Here is a 19,359-nt window from a genome sequence, read left to right as displayed (position 1 = left end):
AAATCCGGCAGAGTCGACGATGTTTTCATTGTAATGGTGTCCCCAGTTCCTCCCGATTCTCTCTCAGTCGACTTTTTTATGGGATCTGCTACTAAGCAGCCTGTCAAAGCGTCCTAATTTTTGCCATACCGTCGCCGCTTCGCGGGAAGAAATATAATTATGTTGCTAATGAAAAACGATCGTTTACCGCAATTGAATGATAAAGAAATCTTATAGGGGATTCTACAGTTTTACATAAATTTTAATATCATAGTTATTTATCCATATGTAATATCGTATTTGACACACGTGTTAATTTAAAATAATTAATATTATATACAGGTTTAACATCTTTAGAAGCACGGTAACGATGCGGGATTGAGAGATCCATCGACCTGTCAACGAGTATCGCGACAAACGTTTTAACACGGTCGACCACTGTAAACGGGTAGCCAACAGACAGTAATCAAAATCCGTGGACACTGAGCAAAGTCAAACAGCCGACCCGGTTGTCTTTACTCAGCAAACTCGTGGAAGCGCGGAGCCAATATTTAGACAGCGACCGACTCAAACATCGTAATCTGCCTTAAAACGTTACGACACGCGCCAATCGTACCTCTGTTTCTGTCCCATCCATGGTATTGTATTATTTACTTTGTCATTCGCGGCGCATCGTATAAATCACCCTGTCGGTTAGGTTAATTAAATCTTTGTATATTTGTCTCTCAATAATATTGCATTTTCTTTTACATCGTATGCTTGTCCTTTGCGCTTGGACGTGAGATACGATCAGCGAAAAAAATTTTACTCTCTCGTCGTATCCTCGATCTTCGCTCGTCTCGGTAACGCTTGTCTACGTCGCGCTTTGCAAACGGATCTCTTCGTAATTTATATTTCTTTAAAGTGTTAAAGAGCGAAGAACCTGTTGCCGTATAGCGTACATTGGTTCGTAAGTTCGAAGCACGCGTTGCTTTAATATTGTAATGTTTAACACAAGCGACACAAGCGAGCGATCGAAAGACACAATTTTGCTCGCACGAGATTCCCGTTAGCAGCGAAGTCCGATGGGGAAGGACCCGGACGTCGAGAGGCATCTTTGAAGGCACCAGACACGCATCGTTTCTCGATGTTTCGAGCGTGGCGAATTGCCATCGCTCAAAACGAGACGCGCGCCGTCTCTCTTTTTCTCTCTCACGGCGCTCCGTTTCTCTTCTCTCGACCCCGGTTCCTTTCCTCGAAGCGAACGAGCACACGCATTGTGACGTTCAGTAGGGACGAGACAAACAAAAATGCATTATTCTATCTCCCCGCGAACAAAGTTACACTTTGATCATAGGACCATGCCATTGACGGAAGACACCTGTCTGCGTCAAGAAGCGACGCGAATAGAAGCTTTGACGAAGAGACACGCGCCATTTGTCGCGTCTACGGAGCGTGTCGTAATTTCATCCATCAAACGAGGATGTTTTTCTTCCCCCTCTTTTCGCTGTAAATCATAAACGTCTCGCCAGAAATACGTTTTGTTAATGAGAGCTACGGGAGGTAGCTCGAACAGGGAGGCTTTTATCACCGACGATTTTATCTATTAGTTTTTGCAATAATTTTGATTTATTATTATTAAATAGCGAGTGGATTAATTTAGCGATTTTCACGGTTTTTTTTTGTTTTTTGTTTTATTTAGATTGTCCGGCAGCACCGCGATCGGAACATCCGGTAACGGAGGCAACGGTAACAACGCTGGCGGGGGTGGAGGAGGTGGGACTGCCGGCAACGGGACTTCCGGCGGTGATTTTCTACGCAGAAGTCATCCCCTCTCGGAACATACGGCCCTGCATCCCGCGTACCGTATCAACTACATGGACCATCTTTACCACCAGCTTCAAGCCTCCACGCACAGTCCCAACGCCTCGTTACACGGTAATTATTCGGATACACGAATAGAAGCGTTCGTATCTCCGTTACATTTTTCTCCCCTCCTCCTCCTCCTCCTCTCTTTCTCTATGAACGACGCGGATCCCGTAAAAGGGGCCCGCATTTCCGCCGGAAGTCTCTCTTCTGGCGTACAAAAGTGACGTCTTTGAATTCGATACATCGCGCGTGATCTATCGTTTCGGTAATGACGCGCTTTACTTCCCTCTCGAGCAAACTGAAATGATGTTTGTTGTCCGATCTTACACGAATAATGTTTTTTTTTTTTTATATATATATATTTTCAGGACTGGGTGGTTTGGGGCCCGAGTATCTGTTACACGCGGCAGGTCCTGCTAGCACTCTCGCTTCGTCCGAATTCCCGTTCTCTATCGATGGTAAGATACATTCTAATAATATACGAGTCCCCCTTTAATATCTACGGTTCACGCATTTCTCTAACGCGCGACTTGAGTTATGTGTGCCGCGGCTAGCCGTATATGTAGCGGCACTACCGGCAGGTAAGAGATCGACTGGTTAAGCGGCCGAGAGGCTAAAAGACGATCGAAAGGGTAAACGGGGCCTCGTTAGCCGCCACCGCCGCATAATTGAATCGACTCGGAGCGACACGACCTCATTAACACTTTAGCGCCTACCCTACAGGTTGTCTCACATTTCGTCTTCCCGCCCTCTTCATCATCATCATCTTCTTCTCCTCCTCGCTCGATGTCTTCGCGCAAAATTTTCACGTTTGATTGTCCATGCATACGTACACACGTATGCGCGTGTATCTCAACAATCACAATGGCGGAATATCGAACGCTTCATTTTTTTTATCGACATTATCGTAATCAACATCGAAATCATTGGCACGCTTAAAGCTAAGGATTCAAATCTTTCGCCGTCCTTCTGCGAGAATGGTAACGAGATTGATTACAAGAACGTGTCTGACAAGCCATCGTGCAACGATTCAAATTGAAACGCTTGATTCTCGCCTCGAGGTATAAAAGGCTTTAACTACTTTAAAATACTTTAGGAAAGCGCCGTTTGAAAAGCGCTGTATAGCGCCGTGACATCGTCCGTATATGGGAGGAGCCGCGCCGATCGGAATGGACGATTGCACCAATTTACATGTCTCAATCCCATGTTCGACCTGCACGCGCGAGGGAGCGAAGAGAAGAGCCTGGGACTTATTGAGCGTGTCGAGGTCCTGCGTCTTGCGAGGAAACGAAAGCACGATAAGGCCGACGAGCGGGGTAAAAAGAACGTACGAGGGTTTCGTTCGCATATTCATTAAACTCGGCGAGAATTGCGACACGATGCGGGGATCGAACGCGTTGGGAGAGCAACCCTTTGGTCCTGACGGATAAGATGAATCCGATTCCCGACCGTTCGATAAATCTCCTTATGCTTTAGCCATCGTTCTATTTTAATCGATGAAAAAACGACGATGTAATCGCAAACTTTTTTTAAATCAATATAATTTGCCTCTAAGAGGGAAGAGAGAGACTGTGAGAAAGCAAATATATGGGCGATAAATCGCTCATCGAGCACGCGATCGTCTCAGATCGTGCGGAAAAACGAGGCATGGCAATCGAGCCCGCCGCTGCCGTCGCGTCGCCCCAGTGTAAATCTGATCAGTGGCCGAATTAATAACCGGTGAGGGGGAAAATAAAGAGGAGAAGACCGTTTGTGCGGGTCGGGCGCGATACGACGCAGGTTTCGCAAAAAAAGAAGAGCCGAGTTCCACACAACTGCGAGTAACTCTATACCCGTTGTGTGGGCAAACCATGAGCGATCAACCAAGTGGAAATTGAGGAGAGGGGTAGCTTCGCTCTTCGTGCTCGTCTTCTGTATATCGCCGTGTTGCTCCTTAGATAGGATGCGGAGAGGGGAAGAGATGAGAAAGAAAGAAAGAAAGAAAGAAAGAAAGACGAAACAAGTATAAGACGGAAGATAAAGGAGTACGAAAGCGAGGAGAGCACTCGCGGCTTAATCCCGTGGGTATTGCCTGCAAGGGTGATGCGAGAAATCTGAGAGAAAGAAAGAGAGAGAGAGAGGAGAGAGAGAGAGAGAGAGCGTATAACCGCCACCATGTAACCAACGATGGTACGTACAAGCGAGCCGCCACCGCGCTCTTAAGAAAGTGGTTTGTATATTACATCGTTGTGCTGCGGTCGCAGGCAAATCGCCGCTAAAACGTTCAAGCCGCAAGATCAGCTCCCTCTCTCCTTTGGTCTCCTCGACTTTTCTCTCTCTCTCTCTCTTTTTTCTTTCTCGCTGTGCCCAACGTTTCTGGATCTTCTTCACCTTCCGTTCGACTTCTCTCTACCTACGTACCTGATTATCATCTCAGCGATAAATACTAAAAATGCGTGTTCCGAGAGACAAACTATATTAGCATTTCATAGTAATAATTATTAATTGTAAATTTTGTAAATCGTTCCAAGTCTCTGCTCGATACAGAAATAGCGAATGAGCGATATTGAAAAAAATAATTGGAGATTTAAAACTTGAATTTTTTTCATCCTCATCGTATATTTGCATCCACAAGCGTGTGTTTCTCACACCTTGACACGTTAATTTCAGCATCGTCGAGACTAGGAAGTCCGAGAGCCTCGGCAATCAGAGCAAGTCGGAAAAGAGCTCTAAGTAGTTCACCGTATTCGGACAGGTTCGACATCGACAGCATGATTCGATTTAGCCCAAACAGCTTAGCATCAATCGTGAACGGTTCGCGAAGTAGCAGCGCGAGTGGAAGTTATGGACATCTTTCTGCCGGTAAGTAATTTAAAAAAAAAAAAAAAAATAAATTGAATTACCCTCTTTTCATCTTACTCCGACTCTAACAAATATGATGTAGCTACTGAAACAGTTTTATTTCTTATAAAATTCCTACGACGAAGGAAATTAACTTTGTTCGCGAATAAATTCGCCTCTTACTTAGATATATTTCAAATATAATTTTGTAAGAATTTATATATTAATGAAACTTGCTATTATTATTATTATAATTGTCGTAGCGCACACATAAATACAAAACATTTGGATTAAGAATAAAAATTATAAATGATTAAGTATTTATGAATTTTATGACGAAATCTCTCGAAGGAGACAAACCCAATTCGATACGAGTATTAAATATTTAGTCGCGACGATGAATTATAATAGGTAAAATAGGTGCTCGTGATAAAAGGCAAATATACATTGAACATCGCTCTAGTGATCTGGTTCTTTAAGGGCGATCGAAGGCGATAAACAACGAGTTCAAGGTACCCGGTGGACGTGAAGTCATTATATAGGCGGTGCTTCTCTTGCTCGCGAATTAAGAACGCTCGGTAAAATTTGCGATTAAATGAAGTAATTAACGAATTAAAATTCAGACGGCGTAGTACGCGGGTCGTTTGTCGGCGTTGCATCGTTGAATAACCGCGGGAGTTGTAGTCGCTCGTTAAATTTGTCTTTGTTGCGTATGCTATTGTGAACTACGCACGAGTTTGTCGTCATTTTTTCCTATTCCTTTTACTTTCATTCTATACGCGCACAAATTACACTCTTTAACTTAGATTTGCGCAACGTGTAACTAGAAATTATATTTGCCAAAATTCGCCGATTATTCATAATTTTTATTTTTAATTTAAATGTGACAATTATGATGATGATAATAATAATAATAATAATAATAATAATAATAATGATAAATATTATTAATATAAAGAATTTTTATAAAGTTACATTCTCGCGCGCATGGATGCATTCGTCTAAAACAATAAGAGACGAGCTTATTGGATGCATTATCTCATACGTATTCATAGTGTAATAGTTTCTTCGCGGTTACTCGATGGTTTTGTAATAGCCACCAGAGGCTCGTGATTGAAATGCAACGCTTAGTCTACGTACCGGAAGTTGGGCGTCTCGTGCTCGGACTGTTAAGAGAACGGACGTGCAGTCCGATTTCGATGTTTATCGATTATCCTCCTATTGTTGCCATAATCACGAAAGCGATTATATAAAGCGTTAAAGCATTAGATATTTATCGATCGCTGAATATTTATATGTATCTAAATTAAGTATTCCTCAAAAATGATTTTCATCTTAATTTTATCGCTGCTGTAAAATTACATTTCGAACGTTATATAATCGTAAGATAAATATCGCGATGGCATTTACACGGTAAATTACCACACTCTCTCCCACATGTCAATAATCAATGAATTTGTATTCTGTGACAGCCATGAGCCCGGCATTGGGCATGCATCCCGGTATGACGCCGCATCTGCAACAACTACAGGCTCATCTTTTGAGAAGCGCGGCCGCGGCGGCGCTCTTACCTCACGCGCATCCCCTACAGCCGCCTGCACCCCCGCTGCCACCACCGCCGCATCCTCATTCTCACCCTCACGCCCATGGACTATCCCCCCATTCGCAATTGTATGCCGGCGTGCCGCCCCATTCCACGTCGTCGGCGACGCTGAGCCCGCACGGAGCCGTCGGGGTACCCCCGAAGAGCGAGGTAAGCGAACGGGAATGAGTAATCGTCCCGGGTGCGTACCGGGTGCAATTAAGTCCTTACGTTTCGGCCGCGATTTTTGCCCGATCGATTATCTCGAGATGCGAATGTATTGCGCAATATATGTCGCGCTCGCGGCAGACGTTGGATGCAAGAGTAAGGGAGAGCGCGATATGAACGCTGGACCGAGAGTGTGCCATTCGAGCCGTTATTGCGAGCAGAGGTACGATATACGCTCGGTGGCCCGTCATCGATATTCATTGGAAATAAATAATCATTCCCCTTTTGTTGTCTCTTTCGCACGTATCGCTCGCCTTCGCTAACCACGACGGCGACAAAGCGGAGCAACGGAGACAGATGAGAGGGAGGGAAGAGGGGAGAGAGGTAGACGAAGAAAAAGATTGGGTTACTCTCGCGAGAGGCTCCTCGGATTACAAGCAATCTCGCGCACACATTATTTCGCTCGATTCCACCCCCGTTTCTCTCCCCTCCCACGCGCCTTTATTTTTTCTCCCGCCGATCCCTGCCTCCTTCTTTTACTCCGACCATCGTCTTCCTCGTCTTCCTCGTCTTTGTTCTTTTCTCTTTACCGCCATCGTCGCGACGGGGCCCGTACTGATTTATTTGCATCCGCGCGCACGCTGACGTAGCGCGGCGTTTTCGTTCTCTATCCCCCCCCCCCTCCCCGCGCTCGTGCGTCCGCGCACTGTAAAGTTCACCGGCATGATTTGCATCGACTTGCATTCTGCTCTCCGTGGTCGTGTTCTGTTCTTGTCGTCGCGCTCGTGCCTCGTAGCAACGCGCGATATACGAAGAAGAATTCTCGATTCGTATTTACATTATCGAAGACCGAGCGATATACGATAAGATTAAATAAATCATATCATTTATATCCGGTTTCTGATCGCCTATTAACAACGATGCGGAGAATGGACACGGTTTCAAAGTTTTTCGATCCTACGAATAATGAAAAAGGGATATCAAGGATGAACGAGCAAAACCAAAAAATTATCATCGTGAGATATCAAAGGTGCTACGTTTGGAAAAATTATTCGTTGGAATATCAACGGCTTATGTATCTTTTTTTTTTTTTTTTTTTCTTTCTTTTTATCGGAGATATGTCGCGTTACAAGCAGAAAACTTATTACGATATTCTTTACTCTCTTATTATTAATAGCTATCGGCAAAACTGGTTTGAGTAAGTCTTGAACCATATAACTTTTATTTTTAAACAACACGAATGAGGCAAAAATGAAGAAAAAAATTTATTACACTTAGGAAAGTTGAATAGAGTAAAATTAGAAACGTGACATTTTTCTATTTCGATTTTCGTCATTTCGCTTTCGAATGGCCTAGCCAATACTTGAATACTTATCGCCCGTCAACCTGTATCGCTGGTCGAAATCGGCGACGCATCAATGTGGAACGCAGAGGTGGAGAAACCTGCATGCGCACGATCAGGTATTTGTAGTTACGTCTATATCAGGGTACGTAGTAAGACTGAACGAAAGAGGGGGAGAGAGAAGTAATACGAAGAATTTGTGACGGTTTGTATTTACGACGCGATTTGTATTTACGATAAATCGATATAATTAAAAATAAATTATTGAAATTTATAAATCCAATTTTTCATTAAAAAAACTACGCTATATTTCGGTTATAATTATGAGGGCTCCACCAGAATGACAAGTATCATAATCCAAGTAATTGTGATAAAAGGTAAGAGAGTGATCGTTATTTAACATTTCCTCTTTACATGCGCAGAGTGCAGAGTCGTGTAGGAAAGCGTCGGAATCATCGACTCGCTCGGTGACAGCCGAAGCCGACACCTCGTCAAGGCGGACCGTCACCAAAGTTAAAAGGGAACCAGCGACGACTACCACCACCAACGCGACCACGACCACCACCGCCCCACCGACCCATCCTCAAGGTCTCAGTCCGAGCGAAGACCTTAGAGACGAACCTGGTGACTTCATCGAGACGAATTGTCATTGGCGAGACTGCGGTCTCGAGTTTCCTACACAGGTGATACAGATATATGCAGAAATAGTCTATTTATCGATCGTCTCTTAATCAGTTTTATCAGTTAATACTTATTAATATTTTATCTCTACGTTAATAAGTATGAAGAATAACACGAATAATTATAATTTCTTTCTTCAAAGATTTTTATTTTAAAGAGAACGATTTAATAAGCAAAATTAATCTTATTGTTAAATGTAGAAAATATTTCTTAAATTATTTGGAGAATCAACGGCATAACAATATCACTATTATCTATGATATCTTTTAAGAGACGTGTTGTTCATTCTTATCCCGTATTAATTCATGTGCATCTTCCTTTAAACCAGGACGATCTCGTGAAACATATCAACAATGATCACATACACGCCAACAAGAAGAGCTTTGTTTGCGGTTGGGAGGAATGCTCGAGGGAGGAAAAACCCTTCAAGGCTCAGTACATGTTGGTCGTGCACATGAGAAGACACACGGGAGAAAAACCTCACAAGTGTACCGTAAGTTTAAGTACCTACCTTGTTTCTCCCGAACGAGGGAAAGCTTCTTGTATTAATCAATTACATATACTCTGACGCGTACAAATGTTAACAAGACGACTTTAAGAAATCTCATAAATATTACTATTCGACACACGTTTTGTTTATTGCTGATTATTAAAAAAAAAAAAAAATCATTTTGAATAAACAAATATCTCATAATTTGAAAATACATATTTATCATTGGCGTATCTGCAGTAGGGAATATTTTTGCCCTCCGATGATATTAAAATAATTCTTTACTTTACAAGAAGAATAAATCCGAAAACACGTCCTTCGATGTTCCTCGATGCATTCACGCCATTCGTGATGACACTCGCGAGTATTAAAACCCGATCGCTCGTTGAATTATATGCGGCAATCTCTGATGCAATTCCGCGGGCGATATCAATCAATCAATTGATTCAAGATGGAGGAAATTAATTTTGGCGCGTTGAAACTCTTCGAATATTAAAAGGAAAGGCTGTATATATGTATGTATCCGGCATTCGGGGGCCGCATTGTTACGCGTGACGCGTGCGGCGCGAAAATTCTGAGTAGCGACGTGACAAGGTGAGCGAGCGAGATCATCCGTCTTGATCAATCTGTTAATGGTCCTTCGATGCTTTTTCTCTCGACGTCCTGGCAACTAAAATAGCTATGAAAATAATATCCGAGACGAGCGCATATCAGGAAAGTGGATACGTCGCGCGAAAAAATCGACGCAAACGCGAAACGAATGGAGATAATCACTCACTACTATATTAGACATTTTCGACACTGTTCGAATTCAGAATTTAAAATGTAAAATGTATGGTTATTATGGAAACGATAAACAGACTCCTATCAATATATTCAGACAAATTTGCATAGACGCATAACGCATATGTATGAAGATATTAACCAATCAAGTTTGTAATGTATAGGATATTGCAACTTTCTTTGTACTAAACGAATGATCGCACGATCTTTCTGTGCACATGCATCGCGCGACTATACAATTTGTGTTTTATGGTTAAGTTTTATGGTATAGACTATGCGCGATCTATACATACTATGTCTATGGAACTATCACCGATGATTTGAATTCAGTCACGTGACGCGCGTTCGCGTGACGCGGAAGGCGGGAGAATCGACGCGTCTTATGTCAAAATGTTAATAATATTAAGTATAAGAATGCGAATATCGTTATAATAATTAGACTAGAGTAAAAGATTGAATCATTTGAATTTGCTTCGATAAATTATGCGATAAAAATAACAGCGTACTAATTCAGCAAAACAACGTTTCCTAAAGACAATTGTTCTTCTTTTATATATTTGTTTTTATATATCATAATACTTAAACTATTTAATATTTACAAGCGATTAAGATAAAAACTTATATCAGTAATTTTAATGATATGCAATTAATTAAATACTTTCTTGGGTACAGTTTGAGGGTTGTTTCAAAGCTTACTCGCGATTGGAAAATCTCAAGACTCATCTCAGGTCTCATACCGGTGAGAAACCATATACCTGCGAATATCCAGGTTGCAGCAAAGCTTTCAGTAATGCCAGTGACAGAGCGAAACATCAAAACAGAACGCACTCCAATGAGGTAGGTATCACACATTTTCTTTTTCTCTCCAACTGTCCATAACGAAAGAAAGAAAATTTAAACAGGACAAAGTTTTTGTATAAGAGAGATATATAAATGATTGATAGTACTTCGCATATCAATAGCCGAGAGATACGTCAGATTTTATTTTTTCATGTCTGCGTATCAAACGATCATTGCCTAGAAAATTCTTATTTAATCGCATTATTGGAATTTCCTGCCAGAAACCGTACGTTTGCAAAGCTCCTGGTTGCACCAAACGGTACACGGATCCGTCGTCGCTGCGAAAACACGTCAAGACCGTTCACGGCGCCGAGTTCTACGCGAACAAGAAGCACAAAGGCGGCGGTGGTGATGGCGGTGGTAGCGACGAGGCCGGCGCAGGCGGTCATAGTCCTAGCAGAAGCGAGGATCTTCATCCGAAGACGCCTAGTCTCTCAAGCCCCAGTGTCAAGTCCGAGAGTGAAGCCAACAGTCCGCCCGGTATAATGCAGCAACAGGGCAGCCCGTTGGTAGGCGGTTGCAACGACGAGGTCGCCGGAGTAGGCGCTCTTACCGGCGACGGGATCGCTCTCGCCGAGGAACCGTGGAACGAGGAGCCGGATGACCTAGACATCGCCGATCTTCCTGTAGCGCTACGTGCCATGGTGAGTTTTTTTAGACTGCTCTCCGAATCACGCATAGATCCTTAAATTTTAACATTTTTTAAGATCTTAGAGTAATTTTCCTCAGTTATTATCTGTTCTCTTAGATTTACATTACATCAATTGTTTGCAGGTTGCAGGTGGTATGGAATCGCAGCAGCAACAACAAGTGCCAGCGCCCGTGTCGAGGAATCGTCTGAAAGGAAGATTGAATGCTAAAGGTGTGCCGAATATGCCGATCGGCGTAGCGAATGTACGAGGGATTCGCGGTGTCGCACTTCAGGGTAACATCGGCGACCTCAATCGAAGGATCACCGATCTGAAAATGGAGGGTGGCGGTGGCCAGACAAGGCAGACGAGTCTGTCTGATCTACAACTGAGATTGCAACCGCTCGGCGAGCCGCGAAGGGATAGCAGTAGCACCGTCAGCACTTATTACGGCAGTATGAAATCCACAGATTTTGGTAGCAGAAGAAGCAGCCAGGCGAGTGCCGTTAGTGCCGTAAGAATGGGTCCCGCGGGACCTGAAAGTTTTTACGATCCGATCAGTCCTGGTACGTCTAGAAGAAGCAGTCAGATGAGCACCACTTCCGGCAGACTTAATCCGCCGAGTCATCTTCAAGGGCCTTACTCGACAAGTAATCTCGTCGTTCAAACGCAAAATATGTCCCTTCAGGTATGCTTCGTGCTTCGAAATTATGCACAAATACGATAGAAAACAGTTTTAAACGATTTAAATGACGATTTTATGCGCAGAACATTCAGGCGATGCCAGGCGACTGGAACAATCCGAGCGGTCATTGTACGCAACCATCAAATGATCGGCGGATGTCCGAACCTATTCGCAGTAACCAGGTCCAGAGGACTTCCCCTCCGATTCCTCCTAGGCCAAGATCGGCGCAGTTGCCTGAGCTGCAACCCGAGCTTCATCCCAATCAAGAGGTGATTCTAGACGAGATGGGTGAGGGTGAAATGGTGGAAAACAAACTGGTTATTCCTGATGAGATGATGCAGTACTTAAATCAGGTAATCATGTGTTGTTAGCGTATTCCTTATCTACTTAGATTTGTAAAATTTCTTTAACATTGATTTCTTTTGACTTCAAAATCAACTATTGTGCTGTTATAGGTTCAAGCAGGTGGGAATCAAGTTAGCTATCGCAGCAGTCCTCTACCGATTTGCCAATCGCCGATATGCACGAATCTTTTACATTATCAGCGACAGATGCAGTCTACGTGTAATTACAATCAGTCGCATCAACAAAATTGCTATCCTCCCACCCAGCAAGTCGCGCAACAACCATGTCCAAACTACCCGAATTCTTCTGCTACGCCGTACGGTCAATGCCCAAGCTCACGCGCGACTCAATCTTCGTCGCAGTATTGTCCGCCGCCAAATTACGGCTCCCAAGCCACCGGCGGACAAGTGGCGAGCCCACCTACAGCGCAAGTCATGTCGCCGAGTTCTCACTATTCTTCGACTCATTTGAGTGATCAACCGCTGACGTCTCCTGCGGCTGGTGCGTTGGCACCGCAGCACGCACCACAAAACTTACCCCAGAACTCTGCCCAACTCACCAGAAATTGTGCTCAGAATCATGCACATCATGCTTACTATCCAAGTTATTGCGCCGGTCAAATTAACGCAAACTGCACCGGCAACGCTCCTAGCCAAATCAATCATCATTCCAACCAAACTTGCGGGCCGTCTAATCACGCAATGCAAATGCGGCTAACAGCTAACAACTGTCAACAATTGTCGCCACATTGCGCGCAACCAACCATGCCAATACCCAATCCACCACCGACCATTGCCCATCCGAACACGCAGTGTATGCAGTCTTCTGGTCAGTGCACGAGGCCTATGGTGACGTCTAACGGTCACGGTCAGATATCCAACATGCATTCTGCGCAGCAATCTTCGATGAGCAATCAATGCGGTTCAATGTCGCCACGTTGTTCTCAGTTGAATATCCCGAATCAAAGTAAACCGATAAATACTCTTGCGACCAATCTTCCAAGTTGCCAGCAATCTCAACAGTCGACACCCTGCTTGCAAATCACCAACTGCGTTCATCCCAGTAGCGCGCATCGTCAAGTCAATGACGGTAATGTTTCGAAGAGAACGTCACCACAGCTTTGCAACGTTCAGCAGACCAATTGTAGAATGCAGCAGCAGCAGCAGCAGCAGCAACAACAACAACAACAACAACAACAACAAACCTGCGCACACAATTGTCAAGCGCGCAACAACAATCTTCCGACTCATCAACAGTATAATTGTAATTGCCCATGGTCTTACGGAAATCAATGCTATCACGATCAACATGGCGGATCGTTACCGGAAATACAGTGCAGAGATATTAGTCAGTCGCAGCAGGGCTCGCCGGTGAAGCCGCCTCAAGGTATGAGACAAGATTCTTATCGCAGGACATTGGAATACGTTCAACAATGCAGGAATTGGTCCGACAACGCGCAAACTCACGAAACCAACGTCTCCAGTTCGACGCATCCTATATCTTTACCGCAACCTCTGCCAGCTAGCGTCAATATGGTTGTCAATGACATGACGTCTTCGCTTAGCTCTTTGCTGGAAGAAAATAGATATTTGCAAATGATCCAATAATAATGATCCGATCTATTTATGAAGAATACGAGTTTAATTTCATTATCGATCGATGAAAAAAGTGTCATAATTTGCTCCTTGATATTATATTAGTAACATAAATCATATAAAACTTGTACTTCACATAAAAGAAATCAAATGTTAAACACAAGATATATTTGTTCGATGTATAGCATGAAATAACTAAAAATCAGATTTTAACTTGATATGAGTGATGTTGATAAAAATGTATGCTATTTTTTAAAAAGACGAAATTATATAATACTATTAATAGTATTAATATGTATTAATAGTATTAATATGTATTAATAGTATTAATAATAGTATTAATATGATATATCTTTATATGTGGTAAAATTTGTATAGTTGTGATATAGGAATTCTCAAAGTGCCTTTTTTAAATAACGTGCATCTAAAAAGTGCCACTGAGTTAAGTTATTATTTTTAAAAATAAAGATTTACATCTCGTTAAGTACCTCAAAGGTTCATAGTACATATAACATAAAATTAGATAATTAAGATATTCTACCATATCAATGGATAAAAGAATGAAATATAAAGACAATATATTGATCATACAATATACGATTGATAAATTTTAATCTATGATGTATGCAAGATATTTGTTGAGAGAACTATGTACTTTAAATTATTGTATATAGATATATCTTTATTATATATACATATATATATTTTGTACATCAATTTCATTATACGAAGTGTGCCAATAAAGCGTTGTTTTATCATAGTTGAGCTCAATGATATATAGTGTACACTTGCATATGTACACAGTGATAAAAAGAGAAAAATAAAATAATTAAGCAATTATTAATCCATTGAACAATAAAAATAACAAGATTTAGGATGAAAATAATTTGGATTCATCTTGATAGAAGCCTATCTTTAAAAAGAAGCTAATATTAAAATAGACGAGAGAGATGTAAAGAACAGATAAAATTAAGAGATAATTATAATTATTAAGACAGGAAACAATAGATATAATTATATGTACGCGTGTGTTTCCAGATCGAATGTCGTTCGTAATGATTATTTTGTATAAAGAAACTTATGATAACAAATTTATAAATTTATTACAAAATACAATTTGTGTGTGTGCTTTCGGTTTAATTGGCCATTGTAATATTACAAATATTTTCGAGTGCCTTCAATGATGATTGGGAAGTAAAAATGCGATGAACAGTGAACGTTAAGTGCCGAAAAATCTGAGAACATAATGTATATGTATCTAAAACTGTTTTTGTTATACAAATAATTTTTATAAATTTTATTAAATTTTGCGATCATACAAAAATGTAAACTAATTTGTGAATATATATGAATATATTTACTACATTGGATATTACATGATAACAAAATATGTACGATAAAGTATATGGGAATGATATCAAATCATACAGAACTGTCTCTCCCTATATCTGCGCGAAATTGTTAATTATTTTGAAAATAAATCATCAAATCTATAATCATGAAATTTTATTGAAATATGTTTGTTGTATATATTGGGTTTATGTCTGTATGTGAGGGTATAAAAAAATATAAATATAATATATTTTATTAATTAAAATAGCTATATATGACATACTTGATGAGAAAGATCTACATGTATTATCTCATTTGCTAAATGTAAAAAATAAATATATTTATTATCGACAATGAAATAATTAAATAAATAATTTTCTAAAATTCAGTTGCTTTTGAATAATGTGATACATTGACAATAATTTGATATAGTCAATTTATGTGAATATAGCTGTTAGGTATAATACCAGCATCAATGTTAATGTTAGATATTATCTCATTATAAATTATTTTTTTATACATTTATTAAGTTTGTTCCAGTATCTCAGTTGATATACTTACATCATTGTCGTACAGAGTAATGACTGTAAAAATAAATGACTGTAAAATAGGATAGAGATGCATTTGCTAGCTATAATGATAAATGATTAAAATATTGCTTTTATTTAGTTTCTCTCAAATTTATAACACATTCAATATATTTTATAATATATAAAATTTTACCGCGGTAAAACCTTTTATGGATGTTATAAATGATCTACCAATATACAGACCAAAAGTCTTGTTGCCTCTTTATATCAGAATTGGTATCAGCTTTTCTATGCCAAGCTATATACCATCGAATTTTATATCTATACCCCACGCATGTCCAGAAAACATCCGGCGAGTATCCAGAAGATATCCAGAGGATGTAAAACATATAATTTTATTATATAATATGAAAAACATTTCTAAAAAAATAAAATATAAACATATATATATATTAGAGTACGTATATGTGTATGTGTGTTAAAATACGCGGTAAATAAAGATTTTTGTTTTAAATCTTATATTGTATTATAATTATAAATCGTTTAAAGTATCCTTTGCAAGAGATATAATTAAATAAGTTTTATAAATTAAATATTTTTAATGAAAAAATAATAAAAAAATAAATTTTATTCATGTTGTAATTATTTTAAATTCAATATGTTTGCTATTAATTAGATAGATCTCTAAAATCTCTCTCTGTGTGTGTGTGTGTGTGTGTGTGTGTGTGTGTGTGTGTGTGTGTGTGTGTGTGTGTGTGTGTGTGTGTGTGTGTGTGTGTGTGTGTATTTGAATATATCATAATTAAAAGAAAACTAATTTATAAACTTATAATCAACATAATTTTAGATTTTAAATCACTAGCGATATATATATATGAGTCAAAATAAAAAAGACAGACTTTTTTACACTTTTATAATCACTATTCTAAAATTTTTAAAACGCACATTAAACATTCATGAATATTTAAAAACTTTTTTATCCTACAATTTAAATTATTAAACAAAGGGTTCATATTTTCTTCCAAATTCTCACATGCAAAAAAAAAATAATAACTAATAACTAATAATAACTATTAAGAATAGTTATTTAATAATAACTATTGAGGATAGTTATTTAATAATAATAATTACGAATTGTTAATAAAAGAATAGTATTGGGCGATTAGTAGTGGGAAATTATCTGTTATTATAATATAATTAATTAACATTTATAAATAATATGTAATATATATATATATATCGCGACGATAGATCTCGAATCACATATTCTATAATTTATTTATTTAATCAAATAAGAATTAAAGTAATAAAAAACCAAATTATAAATTATCGTTTCGTTGCGATCTTTACGGACAATAATTATTTTTTTAACAACACATAGAGTCAAATATATTTTGTCCACGATACTATATTATTAGACTTTTCGATGATCTAGAGATAATTTTGATGAAGAACGTGCTGTAAAACGATCGAATCACAAAATTGAATAATTAATATAACGATAAGTTTCGCGATACCAATTAATCATTTAATAAATATAATTGAGATATTGTATAATTTAAAATACTTATGTAATTTAATATTTCGCATATATATTTTATAATACGTAAAATATTTCGGCAGCGAATTAAAACAATACTTAACATGGTATTTGGCCTTGGCGTAAACTTTGTTTACGTATCATGGGTTTGTTATCATTCATACGAAGACACTTGAATAGAACTGTAGTGAGGCGAAATGCTCTATAAAATTCTTTTTCTAAACGCGATCGCGACAAGTATCGGGAAATAATTTGATAAGATTAATAATTAATTATCTTTTACCTTAAATAATACGTAATTATATTGCAACGATAAATCTCAAGGCGCATATTTCGCGTGATGTACAATATATACATATACCATATAATCAAGAATCAAAGTGACAGGAATCAAAATTGTAATTTATTCTTTTGTCGTGATCTTTATTTCCCTTTATATAAGCAATAATTATTTCTTTAAAAATACTTAAAATTTAGTTATATTTCGTCCGATGTTTCATCATTTAACTTTTCGACGATTTATAAATATGATTCGGATTGAGAACGTGCAATAAAATAGTTGAATCGCAGATCTGAGTAATTAATATAACGATAAGCTCCATGATGTATTAATCGTTTATTAAATAAAAATGCTCTATAATTTAAATTACTCGTATAATTTAATATTCCGCTTGTATATACATATATCGTAGCACGGAAAATATTTTAGTAGTAAATTATCAATAACATGATATTCAGTCTTGGCGATGTAAATATTAGCGCGCTATTGTTTACGTATTACGAGTTACAGCCTCATCATTCGCACGGCGATACTCGAATAATAAAGTGGTAAAGCGCGAGACACTCTGTCAAATTACTTTTCTAAAAACGCGATCGCGACAAATATTAATTTATAATTCGCTATGATTATTATAATTAACAATTAATTAACTTTTAAAAACAAGAAATGAAAAAAAATAATAATTTAACAATAAAGATAGCATTGCTCTTACGAGTGAGTGGCGCATGATTTTGACATCATGTAAACATCGAGCAAATCTTATTTTTCTCTCTTACGATATAATAAAATGTGTCTCGTGTGATCGTTCCGCGATCGAGAGTGCCGTGCGAAGTATCTCGCAATCATTAATTACGTACACGTAATACGTTCGTCGTTTTGTCTTTTAATCATTGATTTACATCGAAGCTTCGTCTATCTTTTCTCGGATATTTTCTTTGAAACTTTACGCAAAATGCATCAATATAGTCTAAGTACTTTTTTTCTTCTTAATTGAAAAATCGATTATTTTATTAACGATTTTTCTAAATATAATCGTTCCTTATCAGCTATATCTGATCTAAAAATTTATATTGAATTCTGCATTATATGAATATTTCGGACATTTTCGTGTAAGAAAATTATTTTGTATTACACTTCAAATTATATTTTATATTAATCTTTATATTATATTTTGTAATATAATTAATTCTACATCAGATATATAGAATTATATATACTATATATTTTGTAATACATTTTTTGTAATACACTTTGTATAATACATTTTTAAATTTTTTGTAATATATTTTGTAATTATACATTATATAATTTGTAATTATTAGATATATTTTATATAATTTTTCATGTATTATATTTTTTATTTGACAAATTTGTACAAAGTTATTTATTAAAAAAAACCTATATATATAAAAAAATTAAAATAAAAATTTTTTTTTCTTGACGGTATCTCTACCTTAACGAAGACATTTGCCGGGTGAGGAGGTTTGACTGCTCTAATGAACCCGAGAGCAATACCGACGATAATATATAATGTATAGTGCCTTCGAGTGAAGCAAGTTTGATCGTTTTGACACTGATTAATGACGTCATATACTTTGTCTTAGCTTATTAGAGGTACTTGAATTATTATACAGATTAATCGATGGAATATTTTGAGTAATCGTTTGATTAATTAGGGCAAAGGATCTTGTAATTCAAAGATAAAATAGTGTTAAAAACGGGGAATGTATTTTCTCAAAATCTATTTTTGATCAAACATATATTCATGATAAATTGGGTTTAATCGTTTTCAAAACAATAAAACTGTTTCATTTGCAAACGCTAATAGTTACAGGTGGGGTCATTCATGCCGGACAGGTCGAAGGGGAGGAGTCAAACTAAGAGATACCG

The 19,359-nt window shown here is 38.3% G+C and overlaps 1 protein-coding gene across 3 annotated transcripts in view; it reads left to right on the top strand.

Annotated features, from left to right (window-relative positions):
- Ci (cubitus interruptus) overlaps positions 1 to 14,070 on the top strand; it is a 75,785-nt gene extending 61,715 nt beyond the window's left edge. For 2 of the 3 annotated variants that reach the window (XM_070302542.1, XM_070302543.1), the window contains exons 2-12: positions 1,661 to 1,896; positions 2,196 to 2,285; positions 4,477 to 4,668; positions 6,120 to 6,400; positions 8,162 to 8,422; positions 8,749 to 8,913; positions 10,366 to 10,530; positions 10,755 to 11,177; positions 11,308 to 11,850; positions 11,931 to 12,200; positions 12,303 to 14,070. In XM_070302542.1, the coding sequence (XP_070158643.1) occupies positions 1,661 to 1,896; positions 2,196 to 2,285; positions 4,477 to 4,668; positions 6,120 to 6,400; positions 8,162 to 8,422; positions 8,749 to 8,913; positions 10,366 to 10,530; positions 10,755 to 11,177; positions 11,308 to 11,850; positions 11,931 to 12,200; positions 12,303 to 13,799 (4,123 nt within the window). In that variant the 3' untranslated portion in view covers positions 13,800 to 14,070. Of the gene's footprint in view, positions 1 to 1,660; positions 1,897 to 2,195; positions 2,286 to 4,476; positions 4,669 to 6,119; positions 6,401 to 8,161; positions 8,423 to 8,748; positions 8,914 to 10,365; positions 10,531 to 10,754; positions 11,178 to 11,307; positions 11,851 to 11,930; positions 12,201 to 12,302 lie in introns of those variants that run through there. The other variant, XM_070302544.1, reaches the window with a different exon arrangement.
- The last annotated feature ends 5,289 nt before the right edge of the window (positions 14,071 to 19,359 follow it).

This window comes from Polyergus mexicanus, unplaced genomic scaffold (genome assembly GCF_030449975.1).
Source record: "Polyergus mexicanus isolate NDT 795.1 unplaced genomic scaffold, iyPolMexi1.0 SCAF_10, whole genome shotgun sequence".
Taxonomy (NCBI): Eukaryota; Metazoa; Arthropoda; class Insecta; order Hymenoptera; family Formicidae; genus Polyergus; species Polyergus mexicanus.
Note: the sequence above shows the minus strand (reverse complement) of the source record. Positions and strands in the feature narration are given on the sequence as shown.